Raw genomic sequence first — 20209 nt, 5'->3', positions numbered from 1 at the left:
TCGTGTTAGTTAGCTGCAAAAATTTTTTAGTTTTTCCAGTTCACACCAAAGACTCACGAGGAAAAACTGACATTTTAATGTTTAATATTTGACAGTTGAGGTTTACTGCTAGTAGTACATACATGTTTTTAACGGTACATATGCTTTAACAGAGTTACAGAGTTAAATACAGGAAGTGTTTTCATGAACATATACAGAACAAACGGTATTACAGTGGCTGCCATGCTAACATTCACTGAACAAAGTCAAGCTGAGACTATTGGGGTGTTATTAGTTTATTATTAGTTATTTGTCACCAATAGTTCAGGGTATTAATATCTCCACTCACGCTTCAGTGTCAGGGGGGGAAGAAACTCACCCCAAGTATTTGTGACTACCACTTCTCATAGTAGTAGTATGAGTTCTAGGTCTTCTACTGCTGCTAATGTGTGATGTTGCCTCGTGAATTCACAGGTTTTTGATTTGTTTTAGTGTTGCGCCATCGCAGTGATATCATGGAGAAAAAAGAAAACATGATTTAAAATCATATTTTATAATCAGCCTGGTTTCTGTAGAGGACAAACCGTGTTCCTGCTCTCAGACACCAGCTGACGGAGTCATGACTCAACAAATAAGTCCTGCAGACATCCGGAGTGTCCTCACTGGTTTTCTTCATCCTGTAGAATACATTTAATTTCTCTAAAAATCAAACTATGAAACCCAGGAGATCCACAGAGACAGGGTGACAGAATCTAGAACATGAATTAAAGTGACAACATGTAAAAGATGGAGCAACAGTAACTCAGGGGGGCGGGACTTAGTTTTATTTCTTGGTGGGGTCGACGACTCGGCCCATGAACAGCACACAGCCGGTTGTTTGCTGGTAGATGATGAAGATGAAGGGTCTGTTGATGGTCAGTCTGGGAGGAAGAGTGGAGAACACGGTGGGTCCACCTCCTGTGGTGATGTCATCGCTGCTCTCGTCGACGGACACAACGGATTTATGATACACCTGAAGACGAGAAAACAAACAGTTCAGTGGGAAATAAATTGAGACAGAAAAAATAAATTAGCACAGGTGGTTTAGCTGCTTTTTGAAGGTCCTGCGTGGAGGATTCAGTGAAGTCGCCTCATGCTTCCCTACGGTGGCCTCTAAGAACTCCAAAGTTCTCTCTAGAGTCAGAGTTTGGTTTGTCCTTTCTGGGCTCCAGTAGAAACACAGCGGTGTAACAGATATCAAGACTCATTCTCAGGTAATGGAAACGATTCTTATACTCAGGTGATTCTGCGCTGATGAAGACATAATTCTGAACATTTTATTCCATTTCTGATCCCTTAAAGCCTAAAAACTGCACCTTTAATGTTCCACCGTCTGAATGAAAAACAACCAACGAGCCTACCCCCCCACAGCCCTGTCAGATGGGATCAATACCCCTCTGACAGCTAGGAGGACTCCATGGATTTGTTTTTGTAGATCCCAGCAGCTGTGGTGGATCTGTGGGGTACATGTGGGTACAATCAAGTCACTCATATAAAAACCACCTGGGGGGCTTCTTTTAGCTTCGGTTGACGATCAGGGTTTCACTCTCAGTCACAACACAATGTGTTACTGCCTCAGAGGTGTACTCACACAGTTTGTGTTTTCCTCCTTCACAAAATCCTACGTTCTCTTTTTCTGACTTCTCTGAGCTACTCTATAATCTTTCCCTGACAACTGAAGAAGTCAAAGCCTGGTCCACAGGGACATCTGAGTTTCTGACTGAGGATTTAACAGATGTAGACAAGGAACTAAGGCTTCCTGCACCTTTAGAGCAAGATCTCTGTTCCATCAGCATGAAACTGTAGAATTTATGCCATAATTAGGAGTAAATATCCCTTAATACCCCGAACCCTAACCCTTAATACCCCGAACCCTAACCCTTAATACCCCGAACCCTAACCCTTAATACCCCGAACCTGAACCCTTAATACCCCGAACCCTAACCCTTAATACCCTGAACCTGAACCCTTAATACCCCGAACCCTAAACCTAATATGCTATTATGAGCTACTCAGTTCAAAGTATGAGAAAAAACACTGCTATTCCACTGAAACAGGACTTTTTCCTTCTTTCTCTTTTTCTTGCAGTAAAACAACACAAACTTCGAGTTTTGGAGTTCACCTGTGTGAGTTTGGGTCCTTTAGCTCCACCCATGTTGATGATGTCAGCATCGTCCTGAAACACTTGAGTGATGTCGAGAGTTTGCAGGGCGTCGCGCAGCGAGTAGGAACGCTCCAACAGGAAGCGAGGCAGCTGCACCTCCAACTTCCTGATGCAAAATAAAACAAGAGAAAACTTCACAGCTCGAAAAGTTTCATCTCTGAGGGTCAAACCATTCAGATTTATTTTCTTATCAAAAAACAAAAACAATTCACAGAAAAAAACAAGAAAGAAAGGAAGAAGGAAGGAGAGGTAACAAAGTAATCAACCATGAATCTGTACAGAAGTTATTATCACGCTGTATACAGATGATGATCCCGTTTATGTGAAAGGGAAAAGAGAGGAAATGCTCATGGAGAGAAGAAAGGAAGGAAGGAAAGTTGTAAAAAAAAAGTTGAATCAGATAAGAATGGAAGAAGAAAAGGTGAGAGGAAGAGGAAAAAAGAGAAAGAGCAAAGTAGAGACGAAAGAAAACAAGAAATGATGGAAGGAGGGTCAAAAGATGGACAAGCCGTCCGTCCACAATTTATTTTACTTCTGCTGTATGTGTGAATGTTAATGAACCATCAAGGGAGTCACATGACCCCGCTGGTGAGGATTACAACCTCATGTGATCAGATGAAGTGGTTTGACGGTCAGATAACACTTTGAAGTTAGAATGTGGAAACAGCTGAAAAATACCACTTATAGAAACATTAAAGAGCATTTGTGAACTCAGAATTCAAACTGAGACGACGTCTAACAGCACTGACTCACTGCATGGAGGAACTCAGTCCTTAAAACAGGTGCTTTCAGGACTCTGTATGTCCCCTTGTCTAAATGTCAGGGGAACGTGGTCAGTGGTCAGGGTGGTGGGACGGCCCAGGGTGGGGTGTTGGACCTTTAGTAAATGAACCTTTAGCTACATCTGGTGGATGTGTGTTGTTCATTGTTTCTGCTAATTATACAATAAAATGTAGAAATGAGTAAATCATTAATGAGGGGAGAGAGGTGTGAGGAAGTGAAACGAATAAAGAATAGGAGAGAGGAGGTGAGGAAGGATGGAAGGTGTGAACAGAGAATGAATAACGAACCAGTTCAGTGTTGAAGGCTGATTAATGAGCAGAAAAGAGTTTCTGCACGATATGATGTCACAGTGAAGATGACCTTTGACCTTTGACCTTTTCAATATTAAATGTCATCATTCTCTGAGACATGTGAGACATTTGGACATAAGGTCAAAAATGTGCTGTGAGGTCACAGTGACCTTTGACCTTTGACCACCAGAATCTAATCAGTTCATCTTTGAGTCCAAGACAGACAGACAGACAGACAGACAGACAGACAGACAGAGGGACAGAGAGAGAGACAGACAGACAGAGGGACAGAGAGAGAGACAGACAGACAGACAGAGGGAGAGACAGACAGACAGAGAGAGGGACAGAGAGACAGGCAGACAGACAGGCAGACAGGCAGACAGGCAGACAGACAGACAGACAGAGGGACAGAGAGAGAGACAGACAGACAGAAAGACAGACAGACAGACAGAGAGAGGGACAGAGAGAGAGACAGACAGACAGACAGAGGGAGAGACAGACAGACAGAGAGAGGGACAGAGAGACAGGCAGACAGACAGGCAGACAGGCAGACAGACAGACAGACAGGCAGACAGACAGACAGACAGACAGACAGACAGTGGGAGGGACAGAAAGTTAAAGTAAGGTTGGAAAAAAGGAGGCAGAAAAGGAAACAGGGAGGAAGGAAAAGGTGTCTCACGTCTTTTTCAGTTGTCGGATCCAGGCCTGGATCTTCTCGGCGGTCACTTCCTCCTCGACGGAGGTGATGTCCACGTCTTCATCGGGCAGCAGAACCAACATGGCCGTCCCATCTGTCATCGGCAGCTTCAACACGCCGACCTTCACAGACCGGTCATATGCCAGGAAGTACTTATCGGCCCTGAACATCATGGGAACCATGACGACGTGATACCTGTCCACGTAGAAACGCTCATCCTGAGTCAGCGATGAGTTAAAGGACGGACTGAAGCGGGCTGAAACAGAGACAGAAAAAACCTTCTGAGACAGAAACGTTTTTCTCCAGCAGTCACAACTTCACTGTTGTAAAACTGCACCTTTTGTGTCTTTATACACGACTTCAGTATCACAGACAGACCGTCGTGGTTCAGCAGCTCTGACCGTCCTACAGATGGACAAATGGTGAGAAGTGTTTTGCTTTTTACTCTTTTCTGGACTCTTCAAAACAACATCTGGCGATCCATTCAGCCACGGATCCATTGTTCGCACTCGGGATCAGCTGTTAGCGCTGAGCAACGAGAGCAGCGGAAAGACCGGAGATCCCCGTGGAGAGACGGAGACGGAGAAGGGGCTGCAGAGCTGGAGCAAAGTGCCGGGACGAGTGAAGATGGTATAAACCATCCATACCGTCTCTTATTATGGGGAACGTGAGATCTCTCCCAAATAAGATGGAAGAGCTAACGGCGCTGACCAGACGGCAGCGGGAGCATGGCATCCTGTGCCTCACCGAGACGTGGCTGAACGAACTCACGCCAACTTCTGAGAGCGGACAGGCGAGCGACGGAGAAAGGTAAGAGGAAGGGGGGAGGCATAGCGTGTAACCCAGGACACATCAGTGTGAAGGAGCAGCGCTGCAGGAGAGATCGCACATCATCGCGATAACTGTGTCCATCACGACGCTGCAGAAGCTCGTGAGCTCCGACACACTGTGGTCTCACAGCTGCAGACATCGCACCCCCCCAGGCCTTCCTCCTCATCTCTGGAGACTTCAAACACGCTTCCCTGTCCTCAACTCTCCCCACCTTCACCCAGAATGTCAAATGCCACTCCAGAGACAATAAACACTGGATTTACTGTATGCGAACACCAAGGATGCTTACAGCTCTTCACCCCCCCCCCCCCCACTGGGCCGATCTGACCACAACCGGGTTCAAGACTCAAGATTTCTTCATTGTCACTGAGCACGACATGTCAATCAAGTTTGCATTACAAAGACGGTGATAAACTTCTGCTGGAAAGACCACAGCGGTGAGCAGCCGGGCTCGGACGCTGAGATTGTATTCAACTTTTATTTTTTATTCTGTTTTTTGGATTTCTCTCTCTGTTGCTATTTTTCTTTTCAGCTGCTGTTGCTGCTGCCTCTAACAGCTGGGGATTAATAAAGTCTGTCTTATCGTATCTTCACAACATTAACTCTGCTCTCTGATGGAGAACTTGGCCCTCTGACAGGTGATACGTACTCTGGTAGGAGGCGGCGATGGCTACAAGCAGCTGGGTCTGGGGGTCCAAGTTGGTAACCAGTTCCTGGACCCTGTCTCCGGTCGATTCCTGGGTCCAGCGGTTGATCGTGTCAGTGGCTTCCAGTGGCACCGTATAGACCAGACTCTGAGCATTCCCCCCAAATTTTGTTTGAACAAGATCAAGGTAGGATGATGACACCTGGAAGCTCTGTGATGGGAGGATGGCCACGCCTTGCCGCAGGTTCATGGCAATGCTCCCTTGAAGGACGGCCGTCCTCAGATTCTGGAAAAGATCTTAGAGAAACAAACAGCAACCTTTCAGTTCAAAACCAAAATATGACAGACTGAAGTCCTCCTCTGAACCTGACCACTGACCCCTGGACTCTGACCTTTCACCTACGTACCTGGTAGGGTCTGAGGGTCCAATCCAGTCAGGCTGAGTCCCTGCAGCAGCTGGTCCTGGGTTGGCCCACTGGTGGTAACCAGCAGTGCAGACAGTGCAGCGGACAGTGAGAAAGTAGACAGGAAAAGATTGTCATCAGTCCGGCTGGACACAGCTCGGTACAGCCGGGCGGCAAAGTCTGCGTTCCTATTGGTCAGGTCCTCCACAGAGGGGTCAACGGCCTCAGAGGAGGCCAGACTCAGGAGAAGGATGCTGACCAATGAGAGGGGGACGGAGGGAGACATGGTCACAGTCCCGTCTGCTGGAAGAGATGAGATCAGAAACTGAAGTGATGCTTACTGACTGTAGGTTCGTCACATTTACAGGACTTTTAACGATAAATAGCTGAGCCTGATTACGAGGTTATCATTATTATTATTAAAGGTCAAATTTGGTAAACTGGATACAGCGACAGAAGGAGAAAAACAATAACACACACAGGAAACTACTGTTCGTTAGTCAAGTCGTCAGAACTTCATTTGGTTTTAATGCAATTCTCAGTCTGCAGATGTTTTTATCTGGACTTTGATTGGCTGTGAGTTGTTCAGTTTGATTCTTCAAACCGAGAGAAATTCTCAAATGTAAAGTTCATATTTCATCATATAGGACATTGTTTGGTGTTTGGAGGTTTTTGGTTCTGAGTCATCAAAAATAATTTAACTGCTTTTCTGATGATGTCATCATTAATTTGTGATCATCATAACAGCCAGCTGTCACCAAATGTTCTGTTCGTGTCAGTTTTTAATAAAACTAATAAATTTGAGAGCAGATACAATAAACACAACCTGACAAACGGATCAATAACCCTATCGATTAGATTTCCGGTCTGAAGTGCCCCGCCCTAACGTCACACCCAGTCAGCTTTTTATGTCACATCATTTTTTGTTGTTTACGTATTTTTAAACCAGGCTTTTAATTTGAAAGGGTTATTTGTTGCTGTTGTGATGCTGACATCATTCCGGATCAGTCCGGATCGATCGGCGATGTAATCTATTGATCCGCTCTGCAGAACCGTCTATGCAGAGAAAACCTCCATCATTTTCATCTGATAGCCCTGTATCGATTATGTAATCTATTGATGACTTACTGATAAACAGATAATGCTGATCTCTGATGATCTGCTGACGTCACCAACAAACAAACAAACAAACAGTCTGACCTTTTCTTCTTCGATCTTTGATTTCTATTTTGGCGTCTCTCTACTCTGAGGCTTCACGAGCTGCGCATCACCATCAAGCTCGCGCTCTGATCATACCGGAAACGGAAATACCACTTCCGGTGATTATTTTCATAAGAAGAGTCATATCCGTTAATTTGCGGACACCGAAGCTGCATTAAATACTGTCGACAGGGTTTGATGTGGGGGGTCTCGTATTGTGAAGTCGATGGCAGACAGACCGTCTCCAATCACAGAGTTCACAAAACACAACAACTAAATCCTGAAAAACAGTTATTTTAAATTTTAATGTTTAAATGTTAATATTTGTGGTCTTCTCAGTGTGTAAAGTGACTTTCCAACTGGTTTTAGACCCAACCTGGCCAATCAAAGAATAAATCAGGCAAGATGCCAAGTAGAGACAAGATACCACAAGCACAGGAAGGGGGTGGGAAATCTACCTGAACCCAGCAGACAGTGATCTCAAGAACCTGGACAAAACCAGATCTGCCAAGATCTATGAGCTGGACATCGCTCAAAGGGGGACAGGACTGATGAAACAGAACATCTGTTGAGAGTACTAAAGTACTGACGTGACACCAACAAGGTGCAGGTGTAGGCCACATCTGATGAGCATGTTACTGTAGAGCTGTTACCTCACACACCAGAAAACTGCTGTCGCTGTCGGGTCGAGACTAAACCAGCACCGACACTGACTGGTGACTTCAAAGAATAAAGAAAAAGATTTCCAGACGGTTCCTCCTGGTTCATTGTTCAGCAGACATCAGAGCACTAAAGTAACTGCAAACTAAACTAAACGTGTGAAATGTAATATTTCCAAATCAAATCACAACTCAGCTTTTCATTAAACTGTCAGATTATTGTTAAATGTGATTCACTGACTGGCAGGTGGAGAAAGACTAGTTTGAAGAAGAATGAAACAGCCCAGGACTCTCAGCTCTCGACCCTAGTTTTATGCTTTTATGTTGAAAGCGGCTTCTTGAGAACTCTGTCGTGGTGAATCTGCACAGGCGCAGTGACGGCAGCCTGACGTCATGGTGTTATTACGCGTAAGGATCAGCAGGGAGCGCTGCTGCTGCAGGAGAGACCAACATGAAGAGGGTGGATGAGAATAACAGACGAACAGAGAGTGACACAGAAGACAAGTTTGAACACTTTAAGATATCGATTGAAAACAAACTCACTTCTAATCAAAGTGAATCAAGTACATTTGAAAAACAAACTGCTAATAATCAATTAATAAATGAAAACGATGTGCTGATGAAGACAGTGACGTGGTTGGCGGCTCTAGAAAGAGTGTAGATGATAATGAAGAAACTAGTCATAATTATAGATGTAATAATCGAGGATGTGCACGAGGCCGAGCTCCAGCTGCCCAGACAACAAACAAATTAACTCTTCAGCTGACCTGAACCTCTGGATGAAAAGAAAGAACTGAGTTTGTTTGTTTTTTTTGATGACACATAATTACTTCAGTAAAGTGTGTTAATTAGTGTTAATTAGTGGGGAAAAACAATTTTATATAGAATTTCCACTGGAAAATGAGCTCAGCTCGATGAAGCAGCACATTAAACCGACCACACACTTCGTCTGTATCACGTCTATGAAAATCCAACGATGTCATCTAATTTATTTGGACGTTTGCATGTGTTTCTATCCACTCTCACACAGTTTGTTATATGTATCTGTTCATTTCAGATATATCTTGTACATATGAACAGTTTATCGGTCAGAGTTCGGGATTCCTCGGACTCCCTCCCTCCAGACGGCAGCGTCGCGTCCGTCTCGGGCCAGATGAGGAGCGAACACCACCTCCAGCCTGCGGAGGGTGCTGCGCTGGTGACCGCGGGCAACAGCCACCCGAAGGCGCCGAATCATCAGCCGAACCATCACCTGATTGGCCCAGGCCAACCCCAGAGCCGGTGACACGTTGGAGGATCGAGGGCTGCAGGAAATAAAGCTGTTTGACTTCAAATTCTTAATACGCCAACATAAAACATGTCAGTTTCTTATTTCTCTCCTTTTCTTCTCCACAAAACAGGCTAAAAATTTATCATGAACTAATAACAGTGGATGAACACAGAGAACTGGATGTTCAGCTGAAGAAGCTGCACAGACTTCAAATGTTTCACAGTTTGATTAAAATCTGAGTGAATTCAGTTTCCTCTGAGCGACAGTTCTTCTTCAGGTTAATCCTTCAGAGTTTCACTGACTGCTGCAGAAACCAAACAAACTGTTTTTACCCCAAAGTGTCGTCTGAGCTGTCGAACACGTCCGTCACCTGGAACACAAACAGGATTCACATGTTCAAACACACGCTGAGGGAAGATGAATGGAAGCTGCTGTTAGCATGAAGCACTGTGAAATGTTTGGAGCTACATGCAGACTGCAATCTGAGTCGCTTCAATAAATAATCAAAGAATATTTTTATTAGAGCTTTAGTGTGTTTCCCTCAGTTGTCTGACTAGTTTTTAGTGTAGCTGCTACTTCTATCAAAAAGAGGTACTGCACAGTTCAAAGTGTTTTCTGAGCTGAACTATGATGAAATACACCAGTGTCGGTCTTAGTGTTAACATTTCCTACCAAATTTAGAATTTACACATGTCTTCAATCATTTGTGTTTTGGCTGGTGCGTTGTTTCATTGTGTTTATGAATCTTGAGACGAATAACTAGAATAAGTCTGTAGTGCTATTAATCTGGATTCCAACAGAGGGCGCTGTCTACACGTATGTTGGTCTGAGGAACTCGAGCTGACTCCTGCTCTCCTGGAGATCAGGATCATGAGTTCGACCTATGAAGGTAGAATGAGAGCTTGTAGACTTGATGTGAGAATATTCACGCACAGATTATCTGAATATGACGTCACAGGAAACATTCACAGATGTGATATTTATATAAACACAATGACAGCTGTGAACTCGTGATCCAACATTTACTTCATTCATTTTTTTTTGCTCGAGTCCATTTTTCAACCGCTTCAAGGACTTCATTCGGCCATGGCTGATGCAGGTCTATACTCTGATGTGTGTGTGTGTGGGGGGGTCGGTGGGGGTACCTGGTTGATGCAGAGGACAGGTGTGCTGAACTCCTGGCTCAGGTGGTGCAATGAAGAGGAGAAAGCGAGCAGCTGTTTGGTCCTCTCCAGCCAATCAGCAGCCTGGAACTCAGACCTGAACAGAGCCGCCACTGAGTCGACCACCAAGAGCCGGATCAGACCCCGAGCAAACAGGAGGGGTACACGGCGGGACAGACACACCTGCAGGGAATCCTGCAGATAAACAGGCCCCCCGTCAGTTTCTGAACAGTCAACCTGCATCACTGATCAGGGGCCGGGGGGACGGACTCACCAGGTCAGCAGCGTGTTCAATATAAACATGGTCACTGAACTGCAGTCTGCTGATCAGTGACGGGGGGACATCAGAGCGCAGACAGGACTGATCTCTAATCAGCTGCTGCAGACGTCTGATGGGAAACGAGTCCTCGGTGCAGACGTACACCACCCCTACAGAGAGACAGCGTGTCATATGGGCTGTGCAGTGAACGCAGCATTCTGTCTGTACGCGATGCCTTCAGGTACAGTCCGAACTAATGGTCACACAGTCAGTGAGTGAGCTGTCAGACAGCTGAACAACAGAGAAGAAATAAAACCAATAGAATCTGTCATGAAACAGTCTTGAGATGGTGAGGACATGCCATTAGACCGTGTTATTGTTTGGTCCAGGACTTCGGTCCAGAGAGACATGTCTCCTCAGCTACAGATTCTGCTTCTTCTCCTCCTGCAGCCTGTCAGTGACAAGCAGACTGATGTTCAACAATCAACTGAAGTAAACCCTACAAGGATGTTTTTTACCTGATGGCAACACCCTTGAGCACCAATCTGCTTGCTGATTGGTCTGCTGATCTCTGATCTGACAGTCAAAGGACAGGGAGGACAGGAGGAAAAGATGCAGACTCAGACTTTGATCTGAAGAAGCCTCAACTTTAAAATCAAACCATTTTAACGTGTCCTCGTCCATCAACCAACATAAAGCTTCATCAACATCGTTTTAGGACTTCTGAGCATCTGAAGGTCATCTGGAACACGCTGACACCACGAGTAATCACGTAGTCTTCACTGACCTGAGTTCAGCCCTCCGTACTGTGTGGGGTACTGTACAGACAGACAGAGCTGCAGAGCCAGCTGCGTCTTCCCCGCTCCACTCTCTCCTGACAGCTCAGTGACGCCCCCCAGAGGAAGACCCCCCCTCAGCAGATCGTCCAGTACCGGACATCCAACGCTGAGTCTGAGGCCGGACTCCAACCGGCGACAGTCACCACGGTGGAGCAGGAGGGCTGCATACACACAAACACGCAGGTTAATATGTGCTGTGACGTCGCTTTGTGAGGTCCAATCAGATCGCACCATTACTGATCCAACCTGGGACCGGAGGGTGTCGTCTGCAGGCGGCGGCGGCGGCAGTGAGCAGCCGCTGGCAGTCAGAGCGGGACAGACCCGTGAGTCTCTGCAGGTCCAGACCAGAAACAGACCAAACCTCCCTGACGGACTTCAGCTTAGCTGGGGGAGGAAAACAACAAAAACAAGAGTCAGAGGCTCAGACAGAGGCGGCCTTTGAGGGTTTAGAGACTAATTAGAGATGCGTGAAGCAACGAGCAGCTTCCAGGCTTCCAGGTGAGCACAGTCACGTCAGCTGGTTTAACCTCTTTGATGAAATCCATCAAAAACCATCTGAAGTCACGAGGCGTCAGGTTCAACATGGTGGACGACACTGCGGCAAAAAAAAACACCTGTTTGATAAAACAGATGCTCTCAAAAAGAAGACATCCGGGATGCAAGCGGCCCTTCAAATCAGTGCTCGCGTTTTGTTCTTATCACTAACAGAGATGATTTGTGTGATGTGGAATTCAGAAGATCGTCAGGCTGACGAAGAACTGCAGTTGAGCTGTTCAGGCTCCTTCCACTCGTGACTGTGTGTGAGAAACACTCTGACCGAGCTGAAGCTACATAAACATTGTCCCTGTGACCATGGCAACGTGCTCTCAGCAGTCCACCAGGAGCCTCTGTACCCCAGGCGTTCAAAGCCTCCCTCCAGCCTTCGCCACAGTCTGTGCTGTGGTACCAATGGAGTGATATTACCAAAATAAGACAGCTTCAAACACAGGACATTTTCTACTTTTACAGCATCACAAAATGACACAAAACCTCAGGCTTCTGACTGATTTAGTGAACAAACAGTGATTTAACAAACTTTAGTGAGTTTCATTCTCAGCATCTACTCATCACTGACCAGCTAAAACCAAAAACTGACACCTGGCTAACCCATATACAGACGAGAAGTAGACCATGACCGACCATAACTTCACTAAACAAACGCTAAATCATTATGAACAAGACTTTATTGAGTGAGTTCATATTCAGGAATGGACATTTCTGAGTGAAATCAGTGTCAAATGAGACAATGAGGAAGGAAATATGTCCGTTACATAAAGTATACAACAGAAGTACTACTAAAACATCTAGGTCAGGACAATATTATGTCCTAAAAGGTAAAGGAGACAGAGGAAGTCAATATAAAATCGAGACGTTTTATGTAAAACCAAAACACCCCCAAAGTTAGCAGGTTGTGTGAGTTCATGGCCTGATGGTCAAACCTATAAACACATTTATCACCCAACAACTTTGCATGGTTACACAATAGGACCAACTGACTATGTAAGATCGTCTTTTAAATTTAGATTTTTTTGTTTGTTTATCTAAAGCTGGTGTTGTAATTTTGCATTAGTGGGCCTTACAGGGTTAAGTCTGCCCCTGAGGCTTCAGGACTACAAAACAGAATTCCCAGTTCTGTACAGTTTGTGCCGACGGAACAACTAAAATATACCCTCTAATAGAATGTGTAATGTTCTGTTCAATAAGGTTTCTACATTCATGAGTAATGGATGAAATATTAAAATGTCATATTTCTGAATGGAGTTTGGAGCAAGGGCTCTTTCACCTCTCCTCACGGCAGCAATGATCCTCGGATTGAGGTCCAGCTGGTCCCAGTCCATCTCCCCGCTGAGGACATACTGTTATCGCCGCGGCTTCGGTCACAGTTAAAGTCACAAAATCAGGAAAACTGTTTTTATTTATGAATCATCTGTCTGTTCGGTTCTTTCTGTCCCAACAGCTTCACACACTGAAAAATACGCGCCGGATGCGAGACGTCATGATGCGACGCTGGTTGGAACCATTTAGTCAGGTCTGCAGGGGTGAACTGTCCCGCTGTAAACCTCAAATCGAGACAGTTTCATTACACTGAACACTGATTTAAAGCATATAACCTGCATTTTATTAATTAAAACTAGGATCACAAATGTTTCATTTTGAACACCAATTTATCCGTCCTCGATCAACAAACTCCCCCGCGCGAGATCTAGACCCAGTGACGTCACTAGACTGCGACACAGGAAGAAAACAAGCCAACCAAAACACTGATCTGAGTCTTTTTTATTATCAGCAATCAATATCGAGACGTTGAATTGTTAAAATAATCAGCCAGTGTTTCAATAAACAGTCCGTTTTAGTCTTAGACTGGTCGGAAAGAACAACAAAAATGGATTTTATCGGAAAAATAAGGCTGAAGACGCAAATGGCTTCATCGTGTTTCTAACCGCCAAACTGGAATCTATTGTTTTCTGTTAACTGGTTTTCTTCTGTCGGTGAGTTCAGTCGTCAACCAATGTGCCATCGATTGACTGTGATCAGTAGAAAAGTTCATGATAACTCGTTCAGACCTGAACTGATATCGATTGACTGTGATCAGTAGAAAAGTTCATGTGCACTCGTTAAGACCTGAACTGATGGTGTGTTTGAAGCCTAATGATAAACTTTTAAGACAACAACAAACAGCTGGTTTACGGTGTTTGAACTGCATTTAACGGTTATTTTCTTCAGTTGAATAATGGTTTTATGATGTAAACTAGCGGTTTTATGTGAATGAAAGGTATTGTTAGTAGTTTCTCGGATCGACCGTGATCGATGAATCCTGTCGTCAACACTAGTTTGAATATCAATGTCGTTCATTTTAATTTTACAGAGGAACAGCAACAGAGTTGTTTTCCAAAAGGCTGCAACGATTTATTGGTCTCAAATTAATTCTTAAATATGTATTCTGTTTATGTATTGTGCGATTTTTTCATTAAATTCATTGATTAGTCACGATAAGGAAATACTGTCCTGCTTCTTCTGTGGCACAGCTGCCGTTAGGACGGGGGGGTGTGAGCAGAGCTGTGCGGTCATGGTAACACACCTGTCATCTGACAGAAGCGCAGTGTGTCTGTATTTACAATGTTTTTTTATTATTATAATTCATTCTTCAAAACATGACGTAGAAGTTGTAAAAGTGTAAAAACTTTACAAACATATAAGATAAGATCAAACTTATTAATCCCCAGCTCGGGAAATTTACTGTTACAGGCAGCATCCATAAAAATAGCCAATAGCAAAGGCAATTAAAAATAAAAAATACAAAATGAGAAAATTCAAAATAAGAACTATATATATATATATATATATATATATATATATATATATATATATATATATATATATATATATATATATATATATATATATATATACACACACACACACACACATATATATATATGTATACAAAATATTATTGAAAATTTATTGTTTGGGCAACACTGCCCACCAGGAAGGTGCGGCGTTTCCCAAACAACAAACCCTGGGTGTCCCCGAGACTGAAAAATCGACTGAAGGAGAAGAAAAGGGTTTTTAAGTCTGGGGAGTCAGGGTGCAGAGGGAGCTGAAAAGGAGATCAGGAGAGGCAAGGAGACTATAGGAGGAAGCTGGAGGAGCGCCTGCAGGGGAACAGTGGGAGAGAGACCTGAAAACCATCTCAGGCCACAGCAGTGACAACAGCAGGGGCCATGAATCTGGAGACGTGAATGGGCTAATGAACTAAAACTGTTTTATACAGATTTCAGGGGTCCAGTTTGCTGCTCACCAGGTGACGAAGGTGGTTGAGTATAATCCTCTCAGGCTACTGGCCTGAAGTGGTTGGGCTCCCTGGGATGCACAGTCTTTGGCACTGGACCCACACAGGAGGTTTTCCACAGGACAGGAACTCTCTCCAGACTGAGGCTCAGGTTGAAGATGTGCTGAACAACCCCCCAGAGCTGATCTGCACAGTCCCTGAGCAGTCTGGAGCTGATGCCATCAGGGCCAGTCACCTTCCTTGCCTTCATCTGCCTGAGCTCCTTCCTCACCTGGGGTGGGGGACTGGGGGGTGGCTCCTGTTGGGTGAGGTGGGGGGCTGCGTCAGTGGTCTGTGATGTGGATTGGAGAGGGGGTTTCAGGCCCCTCCAAACCTCTCTGGTGTTGTTCTCCTGCAGGCACTCCTCCAGCTTCCTCCTGTAGCTCTCCTTGCCCCTCCTGATCTCCCCTTTCAGCTCCCTCTGCCTCCCCTTCAACTCAGTTCTGTCCCCAGACTTAAAACCCTTTTCTTCTCGTTCAGTAGGGTTTTCAGTTCAGGGGACACCCAGGGTTTGTTGTTAGGGAAACACTGCACCTTCCTGGTCGGACCAGTGTTGTCCACATTGAAGTTAATGTCATCCGTGATCAAACTGTCGATGTCCTCCCCGTGACGACTGCACGACACTTCTCAGTTGGTGTCGACAAAACAGTCCCCCAGTGCCATACTGGACTCCTCTGACCATGTCTTCACATACCTGATGGTTGGCTGTTGTTTACTCACCAAGGGTCTGAAAGTAGGTAGCAGATGAACCAGGTTGTGAACAGATAGGCCCAGTGGGGGGAGGGGTGAAGAGCTGTAAGCATCCTTGGTGTTTGCATACAATAAGTCCAGTGTTTTATTGTCTCTGGAGTGGCATTTGACATACTTGGTAAAGGTGGGGAGAGCTGAAGGCAGGAAGGCATGATTGAAGTCTCCAGAGATGAGGAGGAAGGCCTGGGGGGGCGATGTCTGCAGCTGTGAGACCACGTTGTGTAGGACTTTGCATGCTGCTGCAGCATCGACAGAGGGGAGAACAGTTATCGCAATGACATGCAAGAACTTCCTCAGGAGGTAATATGGCCAAATGCTAACAGCTAGCAGCGCAGTGTGTCTCTCGTGCAGCGCTCCTCCTTAACGCTGAGGTGTCCTGCGTTACTTCATCTGTTGTTCACAAACATCACTATGTCTCCACTCTTCCTCTTACCGCTCTCCGTCACTCGCCTGTCCGCTCTCAGCAGATGAAAATGTTTATTTTTTTAAATTTAATTAAAAAAATGTTTAATGATTAGAAATACACATGTAAACTAATTTACCTTGAAAATATGGTTTGAAAAGCCTTAAAGCCTCCCTCTACATTACTGTCTAACCCTGCTGACCTCCTCCTCTCTGACCTTCAGTCTGTATTATCGTCCTCCTCCCCCCCTGACCGCAGGATGTGTTGACCTCCGTCCTCCTGGCTGTGTTGACCCCTGACCTCCTCCTCTCTGACCTCCAGGCCTTGTTGACCTCTTACCTCCGCCTCCTGTCTGACCCGTAGACTGTGTTGACTTCTGATCTTCTCCTCTCTGACCTCCAGACTGCATTGACCTCTGACCATGAGCACCAGGGTATGCAGGACCTGCGGGGGGTCAGATATTGATGTGGACCAGGCCCGGGGCAGCGCAGTGTGTACCAGCTGTGGTTCGGTTCTGGAGGACAACATCATCGTCTCGGAGGTTCAGTTCGTGGAGGGAAGTGGAGGAGTTTCGTCTGCTGTGGGCCAGTTTGTGTCTGCTGATGGTGAGATAAACGTTTACTCATCTGATTTGTGCCCAGTTCGCCAACAGAAACTGTAGTTTCAGAAAATGGGAAATGAGGAACTTTGGTGTGACAGTCAGCAATGGAACACAAAACTGATTTTTCTGAGTGAAGTAATGCACAGTGCTGTCTCTGTACATAACCAATTTAAAAGGAATATGTCTGATTTTAATTTTTTACAACTGACTAAACAAGCTCTCACCTTTTCACAAGAACAAGGCTAAAATTCGCCTGAAAATTATAGAATTTTCTGTAGCAGCATGTTTTCCTCAGACTACAGTCAAGGCTGAACAACATGAGGAAAACATATTTTAATGTTCAACAATATTGAAATGAATGTTGCTATCATTGTCTATTGATTGAACTGCAGTCCTTTATTTATGCTTTACGTCAGTGGTTCATCGGTCTGGTTTGTCCAGTCTTATCGACAGTATGTTTAATGCAGGGCATAGGCTGACAGCATGACATGCTCTAAACTTCACTGTGTGACATGGCAGGGAAATCAGAGTCACTTAAAATTATGAATCACACATTTAGGAGCAGTTGATGGTCATGACATGGTTGTGGTGAACAGTCACCTGTGTTTCACCTGAGCAGTAACAGAGCATCAAATTTCAAACAGCTGAGTGTGAACAAACTGACTTTATTGAATCAGATTCTGCAGACAGAGTTCATTCTGGAAGTTTTTGTTCATCGGCTGTTCCGTTTACCTGAGAGGACAAAGACATATTTACATATTTTCACTGAGTCACATACTGTTACAGACAGTTCAATGTTATTAACATTCAGTGAAATTCTATCATGATCGTCTGTGTAGAACATTGAGTGTACCTTCAGATTTGATTTGTGTAAGCAGTGTGAGCTCTGACAGCCAGGTTGCATCTCATGACAGCTAGTGTTTACCCTAGGTTGACTGTTTTGGGGGCCAGGGGACACTGACAGCTGGCCAGTCAGAGTCCAGCTGCTCGTCAATCACTGAGGAAGCATCAGTGTTACCCTTGCTTACAGTAGTTGTGAGAGACAGATTAAATTTGAGCAGTAGAGGTGAAGACATCCTTTTAGCCCCAAACTCTGCATCCTACAATCCCCATAAAGCACCTGAAGAGTGCCTGTTATTATAGCCTCCCTGCTCGATAAACAGCCATATCCTCAACGCCTGTTTGTGATATAGTTTGTACATCACACATTTGTAATTTGAGTACATCACTGTGACATCATCAAGGTTATTTTGTCAGACTTGACAGAACTCCTGTCAGAAAACATTATGTCTCAAGATTCTCGTTCATCCAGGTCATGGTACTTCTAAGTGCATCCAAAGCCAACTGGACTTGTTGAGGTTCTGGAAGACATTTTGCCTCTCGTCCAAGAGTCTCCTTCCGTGCTAAGTGACTGGTTGGGAGTCCCAGGCATTTATCCCCTTGCAGGATTGTTGCCCCATCCAGCTAGTATGTGAGTAGTTAGGGTCATATGAGTCATGGTGTGAATGGGTGGGTCATTCACTCACCCAGCCATCATGTGAGCCGTTAGGGTACATTGGGGAATCAAATCAACCGTTTCACAAGAGCGTGGCACAGCACAGAAGAGTCAACACCTGAGATCAGGACTCAGCAGTCTACCTATATCTTAAGGACAAGGGACACCCATTTGTGAACGGGGTGCATATTTTGGCCAGGGAAGACCAATCCATGGGAAACTGGAACAACCATCACTGAACAGAGGAGGTGGTCTACAACACCACTTATCTGCCACTTACAATGCAGTCCTGAGATCCCTTCCCAAGCAGCTTAACAGCCGTTTACACCGGGGCTCATGTGGCCCTAATGACTCACATGATGGCTGGGTGGCTCAATGATCCTGCAAGAGGATAAATGCCTGGCACTCCCCACCAGTGACTTAGAATTGAAGACGCCTCTTGGATGAGAGGCAAAATGTGTTCTAGAACCTCAAGCAAGTCCAGTTGCCTTTGGAAAGCACTTATAAAACCACACAGTTTTATTTCTGGTGAGAGAGACAGAAGTTCATAGAGTAATGTGTATAAAGTAAAGAGTACCTCTTATGATGCCTTGGTGAACGCTGGCGCCGTACTGACTGCAATCGGATGTGGTGTGGATGTTCCGTTCCAAACTTGAACCACCAGAACCATCACGACTTGTGTGGAAACCAGTAAACCCAGCTCCCCCGAGAGTGGGATTGAGGTCCCAGTCACTGTTGGGATTGTTTGGTTGGTATTCCCTGATGTTGACAGGAGTGTTCGGGATGCTCTGTGGTGTGAGGCTGTGGTAAGACGTCCTGCTGGGTCCTCCTCTGGTCTCAGACTGAGTGGTGGGGTTCAGGAGCATCTCAAGTTTTGCTTCGTCATGAGTTTGGAGTCTTCCTGGTAGAGCAGGAGCAAGTCTGACTCTGACGTGAGACTCTCCTGATAGTCAGGACAAGTAGAAGAAAAATAAAATAAAGAATTATATTGAACCGACGGTACTGTACACCTCAGTGACTAGGACCTTTTTTTTAAGGCATATTTGTGTTGTATATCAGACTGCCTTGGAGTTTTGGGAAGGTACTATTTTTGATGGAACTAGGCTAGCAGTTTGCCCCTGAAGTCTTTGTGCTAGGCTAGGTTCAAACACCTCTGATCTACCTCTAAATCTGTAACTGCAGCAGAGGCAAGAAGAAAAACAAATTTCCCCAAATGTCTGACCGTTCCTCTAAGAATCAGTGTGATATCATATTGGTAAGTGGTTGTCGATTCTCATCCCTACCTGTTGGTTGAAAGACTTTTCTCTGAGCAGAAGCAGATTTCTGTCCTCCACTGGTTCCTGACTCAACCACTGATTGGACCAGTCTCTGCTGCTGTCCCTGCTGGTCTGGGGACAGATCAGTGGGGCGGATCACTGCTGTTTGATCTAATTTGATTCGGACACTATGAACATCTTGTTCCTGATTCAGTATTGAGAAACCGCTTCTTTCAGGCATATGTTCCTTTCTTATGTTTGAACCTCTGTGTTGTTGGGACATCCAGCGGTTCTCATCACTGCTGACAGCTGTCAGGCCAGTGCCATACTGGTAAGGATTTGAGATTTGTGAGTTTGCTTGTTGGACAGAAGGTTTCTGGTTGAGATGATGTCCAGAAGATAGAAATTTGCCCAGTGGTTTGACTCGGATGTTTTGCACCCTGGACTGAACTCTGTCAGTGTTCCTCCTTGCAATTGACCCTTGTCTTTCCAGGTATTGGTCAGCTTGGCTGATTGCAGTTGACGTTGGTTCAGTACTGACAGACCCCTGTGTTTGTACAGACAAGTCAGGGACAGTATTTTTGGATGCTGTGTGTTTGGTATTAGAGTG

The 20209-nt window shown here is 45.1% G+C and overlaps 3 protein-coding genes across 6 annotated transcripts in view; 1 reads left to right on the top strand and 2 right to left on the bottom strand.

Moving 5' to 3' along the window:
- Nucleotides 1–72: 72 nt before the first annotated feature.
- Nucleotides 73–8051, bottom strand: LOC121621845 (protein Z-dependent protease inhibitor-like). Of its 4 annotated transcripts, none has more exons than XM_041958521.1 (6): nucleotides 7934–8051; nucleotides 5837–6133; nucleotides 5433–5726; nucleotides 3935–4208; nucleotides 2141–2288; nucleotides 73–991 (listed from the first exon to the last, which is right to left on the bottom strand). In XM_041958521.1, the coding sequence occupies exons 2-6, from the start codon at nucleotides 6117–6119 to the stop codon at nucleotides 803–805; spliced, it is 1188 nt and encodes a 395-aa protein (XP_041814455.1). In that variant the 5' UTR covers nucleotides 6120–6133; nucleotides 7934–8051; the 3' UTR covers nucleotides 73–802. The 4 variants fall into 4 exon arrangements, with proteins under 4 accessions (XP_041814455.1, XP_041814454.1, XP_041814452.1 ...); XM_041958520.1 differs by lacking the exon at nucleotides 7934–8051 and adding an exon at nucleotides 7034–7919; XM_041958518.1 differs by lacking the exon at nucleotides 7934–8051 and adding an exon at nucleotides 6962–7918 and having other exon boundaries at nucleotides 5837–6136.
- Nucleotides 8052–8765: 714 nt separating this feature from the next.
- Nucleotides 8766–13212, bottom strand: xrcc3 (X-ray repair complementing defective repair in Chinese hamster cells 3). Its single transcript, XM_041958522.1, has 7 exons — nucleotides 13046–13212; nucleotides 11470–11607; nucleotides 11172–11384; nucleotides 10400–10554; nucleotides 10108–10320; nucleotides 9295–9332; nucleotides 8766–8996 (listed from the first exon to the last, which is right to left on the bottom strand). Exons 1-7 carry the CDS (start codon nucleotides 13098–13100, stop codon nucleotides 8774–8776), a joined length of 1035 nt encoding a protein of 344 aa, XP_041814456.1. The 5' UTR covers nucleotides 13101–13212; the 3' UTR covers nucleotides 8766–8773.
- A 290-nt stretch (nucleotides 13213–13502) lies between these two features.
- Nucleotides 13503–20209, top strand: part of brf1b (BRF1 RNA polymerase III transcription initiation factor subunit b) — a 36080-nt gene continuing 29373 nt past the window's right edge. The window contains exons 1-2 of the mRNA XM_041958513.1: nucleotides 13503–13751; nucleotides 16650–16852. Coding sequence (XP_041814447.1) covers nucleotides 16669–16852 — 184 coding nt within the window. The 5' untranslated portion in view covers nucleotides 13503–13751; nucleotides 16650–16668. The remainder of the gene's footprint in view (nucleotides 13752–16649; nucleotides 16853–20209) is intronic.

Source organism: Chelmon rostratus, chromosome 18, assembly GCF_017976325.1.
Source record: "Chelmon rostratus isolate fCheRos1 chromosome 18, fCheRos1.pri, whole genome shotgun sequence".
Lineage (NCBI taxonomy): Eukaryota > Metazoa > Chordata > Actinopteri > Chaetodontiformes > Chaetodontidae > Chelmon > Chelmon rostratus.
The sequence above is the reverse complement of the archived record's forward strand: the minus strand, read 5'-3'. Positions and strand labels throughout refer to the sequence as shown.

What these genes read in the sequence shown, in the direction of transcription:
- LOC121621845 (XM_041958521.1), bottom strand. Translation starts at nt 6,119, where the DNA reads ATGTCTCCCTCCGTCCCCCTCTCATTGGTCAGCATCCTTCTCCTGAGT. An exon ending in GGACCCTCAGACCCTACCAG is followed by an intron (nt 5,727 to 5,836) that starts GTACGTAGGTGA and finishes TGTTTCTCTAAG; the next exon opens with ATCTTTTCCAGAATCTGAGG. An exon ending in ATCCGACAACTGAAAAAGAC is followed by an intron (nt 2,289 to 3,934) that starts GTGAGACACCTT and finishes ATTTTGCATCAG; the next exon opens with GAAGTTGGAGGTGCAGCTGC.
- xrcc3 (XM_041958522.1), bottom strand. Translation starts at nt 13,100, where the DNA reads ATGGACTGGGACCAGCTGGACCTCAATCCGAGGATCATTGCTGCCGTG. An exon ending in CATTGCTGCCGTGAGGAGAG is followed by an intron (nt 11,608 to 13,045) that starts GTGAAAGAGCCC and finishes TTCCTCCCCCAG; the next exon opens with CTAAGCTGAAGTCCGTCAGG. An exon ending in CTGTCCTCTGCATCAACCAG is followed by an intron (nt 9,333 to 10,107) that starts GTACCCCCACCG and finishes TTTGTGTTCCAG; the next exon opens with GTGACGGACGTGTTCGACAG.